Genomic DNA, 11565 nt, shown 5'->3' on the forward strand with positions numbered 1-11565 from the left:
GGTTTGATGTGACCGGGGTGTAAGTGACAATTCAATAATGCTAAAACAAAATGTACAAGACATTCTCTGATTGGATGAGATGGAAAAAAGGAGGGGCGGATGAAGTCATGATCACCAACTCATTCAATCAGAGAATGCCTTTCAATTAACTGAAAAAACTGCAAGATGTTCTCTGAATGGCAGAGGTACAGGAGCTTGAGCAGCACCAGGAAGAGACCCATGCTGATTGGTTATAGCATAGACTATTACAGTGATTTTCTGCATCCCCAGTGGTCCTCTGGATGTGACAAAAGCATAACTAGACCTCATGCACACCAAGTGTCAAAAATGCTGTTTGTAAGGGCATTTGAATTTTTTTCTGCCTCTACATGCCCCTCTATGTTAGCCTATACAGTATGTCCATGCACACATAGGCATTTACAGGCATTTAGAGGCGGAAAAACGCACAAAAAATGCCCAACATGCTTAAATATGTCTAAACATGCCTAACACTAGACATGTTTAGTGCTTGAGCGTTCATTCATTTCAATGGTCAGAATAAATAAATATTCTATCCAACATGATGAATGAATGGCCAAATGTTTGATGCACATAAAAACATTTGAAACCTGTGGCTTTAGGCACTTTTTTACACTGTTTGTCTCCTGCCAACAGGAAAGGCATTCAGAAGAGCTCATAAAGCCTTACATGTAACCAAGCTGGCCCAATGTGCGTTTAGGAATGGATATCAGCTTCAGTAAGACCCCTTAATAATCCCAACTTTGCTAACCTGCCTGCCAAGTGTCCTCTTTATCCCAATCATTCATTGCCAAGTAAGCAATTTTCATCACCTGCCCTCACTATCACCTCTCTTATCTAATGTATCTAGTGTCCCCCCTTCATAGGCCCCACTCACATCATTCTGTAGCAGAAACGAGAGTTCCCGCTACGCGATTTTGACACTGCGATCTTCACGCCATTCTGTGAGTCACATAGGGCAGCCCATTTATTAGAATGGGCTGCCCTATGCACAGCTGTTGCCTGAAAATAAGCTCCTGCTCCACTGCAGGCATTAAACTTCATATGATTTTTGAAGGCGCGGTCTGTAGAGATTGCCGCATGCTCATTGCGGCAAAATCCCATCTCATTTGGGGTGCCATTGAAGGATAATGTCACCCAAATGCGCGCAGTGCATTGTGCTGTGACCACCATGCAATTTGGGATTGCGGGCAGAATTGCAGCGATTATGCCTGCGATCCCAAATCACAAGATGTGAACAGGGCCTCAGATTGTTAACTGTTCTTGTTTAGTCTGGAATTTGTAATCTGCACCCCTTTTAGTATTGAATTTACAGTTCCACATATTAGACTATTGTGTTTGTATACAGGAGCGCACAAGAAGAGAAGCCTCTAGCAAGACTCCATAGGTCCCAGCAGGCAACCACATGCCTGAAGTTGGCCAGCACAGCCGGGGCATGTTAGAGAAGAAAGCGTGGAGGAGAAAAATTTAGCAAACAAGAGCATGCAAGTCCTCTACAAGCATCTTATTTTTAAAAAAGAAATGGCTTTAACATTACTTTAATGATTGGCTTTTGAATTCATTCAATCTTGTCTTAAGTCAGTCTTGTCCTACAGTGAAAGTGTAGTGTGCCTATGGATTGTCTAAACAATAGATATAATTTACCAGTATATAATTAACTCATCAAATGATACGTCTGAGTGAAGATAAAACTGCTGGTCATCTTCTACTTTATTCTTCAAGTGCTCACTATCAACAGGGAAGACTTCAGCTCTGCAAACTGTTCTTGACCAACTGCGTGTTTACAAACGTACAAAACAAAACCTAACAGCAAGAAAACTTCACAAATACCGAGAGCACTGACATGGTTGGTTACAATTATCAAGCTGCTATTTAGGCGTAGAAGTGGTCACTTCTATATTTAAAAGTCATCATGGAAATGTAGAAACATACATAACTTTGAGTGCATGTTAGAGCTTGCTACTTTTATTACATCCTGTTACAGCAGATTACAAAAGTAACATTCAATCACTGCAGACAAGCTATGAAAACACAGTGTGAGTCCTCTGAATAATGCTAGCAATTCGCTACCTTGCCTGGGGACCTCCTACATATCATTTGAACCAGGTACATTTTACATATCTTTATGACCTGGGGGCCTCTTACATGTCTTTGGGACCTGGGGACCTCTTACATACACTATATTGGGACACCTGCCTTTACACGCACATTACTTTAATCACATCCCAGCCTTAGTCTGTAGGATTCAATATTGAGTTGGCCCACCCTTCGCAGCTATAACAGCTTCAACTCTTTTGGAAAGGCCATCCACAAGGTTTAGGAGTGTGTCTATGGGAATTTTTGACCATTCTTCCAGAAGAACATTTGTGAGGTCAGGCACTGATGTCGGACAAGAAGACCTTGCTCACAGTCTCAACTCTAATTCATCCCAAAGGTGTTCTGTTGGGTTGAGGTCAGGACCAGTCAAGTTCCTCCACCTCAAACTGGACCTTGCTTTGTGCACTGGTGCGCAGTCATGTTGGAACAGGAAGGGTCCATCCGCAATCTGTTCCCACAAACTTGGGAGCATGAAATTGTCCAAAATGTCTTTGTGTGCTGACACCCTAAGAGTTCTTTTCACTGGAACTAAGGGGCCAAGCCCAACCCCTGAAAAACACTTCACACCATAATCCCCCCTCCACCAAACTTTACACTTGGCACAATGCAGTGAGGCAAGTACCATTCTCCTGCCAACTGCAAAACCCAGACATGTCCATTGGATTGCCAGACAGAGAAGCATGATTTGTCACTGCAGAGAACATGTCTCCACTGTTTTAGAGTCCAATGGTGGCATGCTTTACACTACTGCATCCAATGCTTTGCATTGTACTTGGTGATGTAAGCTGCACAGCCATGGTAATCCATTCCCTGAAGCTCTGTACACACTGTTGTTGTGCTAATCTGAAGGCCATACAAAGTTTGGAAGTCTTTAGCTATTGACTCTGCAGACAGTTGGCGACTTCTGCACACTGTGTGCTTGAGCATGCGCTGACCCCACGCTGTCATTCTACGTGGCCTACCATTTCACGGCCAAGCTGCTGTTGTTCCCAGTTGCTTTCACTTTGTTATAATACCACTAACAGTTGACTGGAATATTTAGTAGCAAGGAAATTTCACAGATGGACTTATTGCACAGGTGGCAACCTATCACGCAATCACGCTTGAATTCACTGAGCTCCTGAGAGCAAAGCATTCTTTCACAATGTTTCTAGAAGCAGTCTGCATGCCTAGGTGCTTGATTTTATATACCTGTGGCCATGGAGGTGATAAGAACACCTGAATCCAATGATTTGGAGGGGTGTCACAATACGTTTGGCAATATAGTGTATGTATCATCTGAACCTGGGGACCTCTTACATATCATCTGAACCTGGGAACCTCTTACACATCTTTTGGACCCGGGAACCTCTTACACATCTTTTGGACCCGAGGACCTCTTACACATCTTTTGGACCCGAGGACCTCTTACACATCTTTTGGACCCGAGGACCTCTTACACATCTTTTGGACCCGAGGACCTCTTACACATCTTTTGGACCCGAGGACCTCTTACACATCTTTTGGACTCGAGGACCTCTTACACATCTTTTGGACCCGAAGACCTCTTACACATCTTTTGGACCCAAAAACCTCTTACACATATTTGGACCTGAGGACCTCTTACACATCTTTGGACCTGAGGACCTCTTACACATCTTTGGACCTGAGGACCTTCTACATATCCTTTGGACGCGAGGACCTTCTACATATCCTTTGGACCCAGGGACCGTCTACATATTTTTTGGACTCGGGGATCTCCTACATAACTTTTGGACCGGGGGACCTCCTGCCTATCTTTTGGACCGGGGGACCTCCTACCTATCTTTTGGACCAAGGGACCTCCTACCTATCTTTTGGACCAAGGGACCTCCTACCTATCTTTTGGACCAAGGGACCTCCTACCTATCTTTTGGACCGGGGGGACCTCCTACCTATCTTTTGGACCGGAGGGACCTCCTACCTATATTTTGGACCGGGGGGACCTCCTACCTATATTTTGGACCGGGGGGACCTCCTACCTATATTTTGGACCGGGGGGACCTCCTATCTATATTTTGGACCGGGGGGACCTCCTATCTATATTTTGGACCGGGGGAACTTCTACCTATATTTTGGACTGGGGGACCTCCTACCTATCTTTTGGACCTGGGGACCTCCTACGTATCTTTTGGACCTGGGGGCCTCCTATGTATCTTTTGAACCTGGAGGCCTGCTACGTATCTTTTGGACCTGGGGGCCTCATATGTATCTTTTGGATCTGGGGACCTCTTATGCATCTTTTGGACCTGGGGACCTCTTATGCATCTTTTGGACCTGGGGACCTCTTACGCATCTTTTAGACCTGGGGACCTCTTTTGCATCTTTTGGACCTGGGGACCTCTTACGCATCTTTTAGACCTGGGGACTTTTTATGCATCTTTTAGACCTGGGACTTCTTACGTATCTTTTGGACCTGGGGACTTCTTACGTATCTTTTGGACCTGGGGACCTCCTACGTATCTTTTGGACCTGGAGACCTCCTACATATCTTTTGGACATTGGGACTTCTTACATATCTTTTGGACCTGGAGACCTCCTACATATCTTTTGGACCTGGAGACCTCCTACATATCTTTTGGACCTGGAGACCTCCTACATATCTTTTGGACCTGGAGACCTCCTACATATCTTTTGGACCTGGAGACCTCCTACATATCTTTTGGACCTGGAGACCTCCTACATATCTTTTGGACCTGGGGACCTCCTACATATCTTTTGGACCTGGGGACCTCCTACATATCTTTTGGATCTGGAGACCTCCTACATATCTTTTGGACCTGGAGACCTCCTACATATCTTTGGATATGAGGAACCTTTTACAGATCTTCTGCTCTTGCCCAAAAAGGCAGAAAGTTAGGGATCAAGTTGACATGATTACTCAAAACTTCACTGACTTCCCAATCCCTAAAACCCCAGCATTTTGTTCACCTACTCCTCTAAAACATGCAAACTGTATAGTAAAATCACATGGTGAATGCATCCCAAGCCTGTATTCTTACAATGTGAGCTGCCATCTATAAGGCACCGATTCAGCAGAATAAACAAAATTAAAATATCCCCTCACCAGTTCCCTCAATGATACAAATGATTGATTATGTCCTACATGGTTTTATTGGATAGAATTCATGAAGAGGAATACCAATTACTCTGGAATTCGTAATTCAAATGAGCATCCAGAGCAGTACACCACTCAATGCATTTTCCATGGCAGAAATGGCCAGGTGTTTACGTTCTGCTAATGACAGTAAACCTGTACAAATCACTAGGATGCTAATACTGTATGCTCCTGTTTGCATTTAACAACTTAAAGAACCCATTTGCATTCAGGGACATGCACCTACACCTACATAGCTGTCAAATTGGGACCAGTGGCTATGTCCATGCAACTGCTTCGTCCCAATAGATATGAATTGGACTGCCTGCATGTGGATGCATGGAACACCTATGAATCCCATGTGGGCAAAGATGGCCCTTCACATAGGTGTATGCATAGTCATGCCCATGTGAACTAGGTCTTATTTGTAACACTTTTAATATATGGCGCTATTGTTCCAACAAAGTCATATAGAAATATTGCCACATCAGTGATTATAGTCACATTTGTGAGACAATTTTGCAAAATATCAATAAGCACCTTATTGACATGTACTTGAATCTTTTGCAAGTTGAACCATTTGGCGAACAACCGCAAGACAGATTTCTGAGTATCTATGACAGTCTATGAATCTCATTAGTTCCCAGTCACCAGAGTGTTGGTGTTTTAAAGTAGTAAAAAAACCAAAACCAAAAATGTAATAAATTGTAAGTTATCAATCCTTAGATGTGATGGTTACATCAGTTTTCTTTTATAGCCTTTTCCCCATATTTTCACTTGATGATCTGGCCAGTAACACACCTCCTGTATTAGAGTGCCCCAACTCTGGATAAAGGAGCACACGGGGCACAGCAGACAGCAGCATTGTCATTCTGTGTAGAGGGAAGTGTTAAATGTAGTAATAGATTTAAATGCACTAACAAACTGAAGCCAAACTCCATCTAATATTTTATAAGCAGGTACAGCAAACAGTTTTTTTTACTTTTGGGATAAAGGTTTTACATAAATAAATGCTGATCATTGTAAGCAGCCCTGCCAGTGGTAAATGGTTTGGCTCATCCCTGTAACTGAAAGAGAGCTTGTTCTTTTGAAAAACAATGGCAGACCTATTGGCTGGAACACCAGAAGAAAACAGGAAAGAAAGCCTAAAATAGAAAACAAATGCAGCCATTATATCTAAGAAGTGGTAAGCTACAATATAATATTTTTTACTTTTGAGTTTAATACTGTCTTAAGATTTGTACATGGGTTTTTTGGGAGTTTTCAGCCTAAAGCATTTTAGTTTTAACCAATGGAAAGCTAATTACTTGAAGGATATGCAAGAAATTGGTGAATTATATGCATTTTTAGGAGCTTCTATTGAAGTCAATAAAGGCCCAAAACACATGTGTAATGTAGCTCTTAAAGGCTAAGTTGTTATTAATATACAGGATATATAACGCCATTAATTTGCGCAGCGCATTACAACATGAGGGTAGACAATACAACAAAACTCAATACAGGAGTAACCAGAGAGCCCTACTCGCTAGAGCTTACAATCTAAAAGGGAGGGAAGTGATAAAAAAAGGTAATAACTGTGGGGGATGAGCTCATGGAGAAAAGAGATGGGTTTTCAGGGATTGCCTAAAAGTGGACAGAGTGGGAGATAGTTGGACAGATTGGGGTAGGGAGTTCCAGAGGATGAGAAAGGCTGGGGAGAAATCCTGGTGGCTCACCTTTGAAAAATATTAAATCCCATATTTAGAGTGTAACATGTTCCAGTACCTGCCCTGCTCATCCCCCCTTCACCTGTGTAAAATTAGTGCAGCTGTGTGGGGCTCTACTCCCACAGCTATGTTATTCAATTACAGGGATCTGCGAATGAATAAACTTGTAGTTCTCAATGGACTAGGAGTGTGCTGATCAGTGTGCTTGTAAAGCATTCATTCTTCCTCCAGTTTATAACTGAAAGCTCATACAGAGGTAAAGGAAGAATGCTGGAGGAAGAGTCTGCAGGATCCTGACATCATTGCACCCACAATCCACGGATCACAGTGCAATGCTTTGCAGGTTCCTGTAGTAAAAAATAATAATTGCACATGCTTTTTTCTAAAAAAAAACAAAACTGTACATTTATTATTTCTGCCTTAAGGGCCAGTTCAAACCATACCTACACCTGAATGGGCTGATGTTACATGAACTACTTTTTACAGCGCACTGCAACTGGATTGCATGATACAAAAGTACAATGTGATCTGGTGTGGGCAGGTGACAGCAAATGCACTGCATTTGTGACCTGTGTTTGGGGTGTCATTAACTTCTTACTGAAACCCACTGCAGATCGCAAATGTAGTGCATTTTGCATGTGGTTTGAATCGCACAGGAATGCACAGAGCGATCCTGTATGATTCAGAAGTGGGCATGGTGTGAACTGTCCCTAAAGGTGGACTTATCATTTAAAGCTTTGAAGGACACAATGCTCAGAGGTGAACAGGCACCACCAGATTTCATGGGAACCTCCTTGTTCAGGAACCGCCCTTCAAATCGCTCAGGTGTGATCAGGGTACTGCTCATTGACAATATATGTACCTACCTCTCGTGACTGTATATTACATTTTCTTGTCAAATATAGCACTTGTATTGAAAAACTTTAAAAAAAGTATTAAAAATAAAAGCCATTGTGATGGTCCACACCCTGCAGGCAGTGACACAGCAGCCCCATCACAGTCCCCCCGTCCTCATAAATCAGTCTCACCCCCCCCGAACCCCATATATCAGGCTCACCCCCCCTCTTCTGTCTCCATAGATCAGGCTCACCCCCCTATTCCCCGTTGTCCCCATAGATCAGGCTCATCCCTCCCATCCCCACCATAGATCAGACTCACACATCCCCCCGTCCCCATAGATCAGGCTAGTCCCCGTCCCCATAGATCAGGCTCATCATCCCCCCCCGTCCTCATAGATCGGGGCTCATCAACCCCCCTGTCCCCTTAGATCAGACTCAACCCCCCCTTCTGTCTCCATAGATCAGGCTCACCCCCCCCCTCCCCATTGTCCCCATAGATCAGGCTCATCCATCCCTGTCCCCATAGATCAGGATAATCCCCCCTGTCCCAATAGATCAGGCTCACCCCCCCCTTTTGTCCCCATAGATCAGGCTCACCCCCTCCCCCGTTTGTCCCCATAGATCAGGCTCATCCTCCTGTCCGCATAGATCAGACCCATACCCCCCTGTCCCCATAGATCAGGCTCATCATCCACCCTGTCCCCATAGATCAGGCTCATCCCCCACCCGTCCCTATAGATCAGGCTCACCCACCCTATTGTCCCCATAGATCAGGCTCATCCCCCATCCACATTGATCAGACTCATACCCCTGTCCCCAAACATCAGGCTCATTCCCCACCCCCCATCCCCATAGATCAGACTCATCCTCCCTGTCCCCATGCAGCAGGCTCACCCCCCGTCCCCATATATCAGGCTCATACTCCCCCCCCCTGTCCCCATAGATCAGGCTCACCCCCTTGTCCCCATAGATCAGGCTCATCCCCAGCTGTCCCCATAGATCACACATCCCCAGCTGTCCCCATAGATCAGGCTCATCCCCCTGTCCCCATAAATCAGGCTTATCCTCCCTGCCCCCATAGATCAGGCTCATCCCCCCTCCCCAAAGATCAGGCTCACCCACTTGTTCCCATAGATCAGGCTCATCCCCCGCTGCCCCATAAATCAGGCTCACCCCCCCCTGTCCCCATAGATCAGGCTCATCCCCCGCTGTCCCCATAGATCAGGCTCATCCCCCGCTGTCCCCATAGATCAGGCTCATTCCCCGCTGTCCTCATAAATCAGGCTCACCCCCTTGTCCCCATAGATCAGGCTCATCCCCCGCTGTCCCCATATATCAGGCTCATCCCCCGCTGTCCCCATATATCATGCTCATCCCCCGCTGTCCCCATATATCATGCTCATCCCCCACTGTCCCCATAGATCACAGGTGTCAAACACAAGGCCCATGGGCCGATTCAGGCCCTCCAGGCCATTTCATGTGGCCCTTGCACCTCTCTTGCAGGTACTCCCTTGTCTCCACCCCCACCTTGTCTCAGCAGTCGGCAGCAGAGAGGAGAATAGAACTCCTCTGCCAAGTCCTGCACCTCTCCATGCAGCTGCAGCACCCCCTCATCTCTGCCTCCTCTGGTCTCATCATTCAGGATACTCTGCTGACTCCACTCCACCTCTGGTCCTCCTCCAGACCCTGCACTTTCTGCTTGCCAGCTCTGCCCCCAAAGGGGGTGCACGGAGATGTTAGGGAGGGTGTGGGATTCTTGACATCTGATGTAATGGGAGGTGGTGTACTTTGGACATCTAGTCTTATAGATACATTCGGCCCTTTGATGGCAACCATAATGCTGATACGGCCCATGATAAAATGGAGTTTGACACCCCTGCCATAAATCAAGCTCATCCCCCCTGTCCCCATAGATCAGGCTCACCTTCCCCTGTCCCCATAGATCAGGCTCATGCCCCCCTGTCCCCATAGATCAGGCTCATCCCCCTGTCCCCATAGATCAGGCTCACCCTCCCCTGTCCCCATAGATCAGGCTCATCCCTGTCCCCATAGATCAGGCTCATCCCTGCCCCCATAGATCAGACTCCTTTCCCCTCTGTCCCCATAGATCAGACTCCTTTCCCCTCTGTCCCCATAGATCAGGCTCCTTATCCCCATAAATCAGGCTCATCCCCCCTGTCCCCATAGATCAGACTCATCCTCCGCACACACACTGCGACCTTTGCCTGCCATGCCCGGACTGTGCCCCCGGTGACCGGTCACCTACATATCACTCACCCAGAAGAGCATGTTGAAGAAGAAGAGCAGATACTTCACCACCGGGCTGACGAAGGAGAACTCCTCCGCGCTGATATTCGCCGCCGATCTCCTGGCCATGGCCGGTCCGATGAGCTGCTATGGAATGTGATAGGTGTGTACAGAGCCCCCGGACATGTGTGTACAGATCGGCGTCTGCCGAGCACAGCGACCGCTAGCGTCCCGCACCACCACCTTCACCGGCCATTGTCCGTCTATGGAGGAGCCCCGGTCAGCCCATACACCACAGCACAGCTACCGTGCCGGAGCGCAGCTGACCACCTGTTGCTGATTGGATCTCCGGAATACAACTTGGAAAGTGATTGGAGGTTGTGTCTGCCGCTCAGGATGGGAAGGCACGCAAGGAATGAACACCTGTATGTATGTATGTGTGTATGTATGTATGTGTGTGGTATGTATGTGTATATGTATGTATGTATGTATGTGTGGTATGTATGTATGTAAGTATGTACGGGGCAGTGAGTGCTGGCTGGGCGCTGGAGCGTGAAGTGCAGGAGGGCCAGAGAGATCAGTGTGACAGTCCATACAGTGACAGGCTGCAGAGGATCGGTGTGACAGTCCATATGGTGACAGCAGAGGATCGGTGTGACCAGGGGCGGACTCACCATTTGGAAACTCTGGCACTGCCCGAGGGCTCGGGGTCAGTAGGGGGCCCCATGAGATGCCCCTGGTACCTTTTTCATAGGCTTTTTTGAGTTTGGGCAAGGACACAGGGGCCCCATGATCCCCTATTGCCCGGGGGCCCCATGAGTTGTCAGTCCGCCCCTGGGTGTGACAGTCCATATGGTGACAGCAGAGGATCGGTGTGACAGTCCATATGGTGACAGCAGAGGATCAGTGTGACAGTTCATACAGTGAAAGCAGAGGATTGTTATGCCAGTCTGTATAATAACAGCATAGGATCAGTATGAAAGTCCATATTGTGACAGCAGATGATCAGTGTTACAGTTCCCATGGTGACAGCACATGATCAGTGTTACAGTTCCTATGGTGACAGCACATGATCAGTGTTACAGTTCCTATGGTGACAGCACATGATCAGTGTTACAGTTCCTATGGTGACAGCACATGATCAGTGTTACAGTTCCTATGGTGACAGCACATGATCAGTGTTACAGTTCCTATGGTGACAGCAGAGGATTGGTGTGACAGTCCATATGGTGACAGCAGAGGATCGGTGTGACAGTTCATATGGTGAAAGCAGAGGATCGGTGTGGCAGTCCATATGGTGATAGCAGAGGATTGGTGTGACAGTCCATATGGTGACAGCAGAGGATTGGTGTGACAGTCCATATGGTGATAGCAGAGGATTGGTGTGACAGTTCATATGGTGATAGCAGAGGATTGGTGTGACAGTTCATATGGTGATAGCAGAGGATTGGTGTGACAGTTCATATGGTGAAAGCAGAGGATCGGTGTGGCAGTCCATATGGTGACAGCAGAGGATTGGTGTGACAGTCCATATGGTGATAGC

At 46.6% G+C, this 11565-nt stretch overlaps 1 protein-coding gene across 1 annotated transcript in view; it reads right to left on the minus strand.

Annotated features, from left to right (window-relative positions):
• The window catches only part of TSPAN33 (tetraspanin 33), a 74974-nt gene extending 64221 nt beyond the window's left edge, over positions 1–10753 (minus strand). The window contains exon 1 of the mRNA XM_089676938.1: positions 10053–10753. Within this exon, the coding sequence (XP_089533064.1) occupies positions 10053–10151 (99 nt within the window). The 5' untranslated portion in view covers positions 10152–10753. The remainder of the gene's footprint in view (positions 1–10052) is intronic.
• Between the last annotated feature and the right edge of the window lie 812 nt (positions 10754–11565).

The sequence above is a fragment of the Staurois parvus genome, unplaced genomic scaffold (genome assembly GCF_062004578.1).
Source record: "Staurois parvus isolate SC_StPar_1 unplaced genomic scaffold, SC_StPar_1.0 ptg000175l, whole genome shotgun sequence".
In the NCBI taxonomy this organism is placed as follows: domain Eukaryota; kingdom Metazoa; phylum Chordata; class Amphibia; order Anura; family Ranidae; genus Staurois; species Staurois parvus.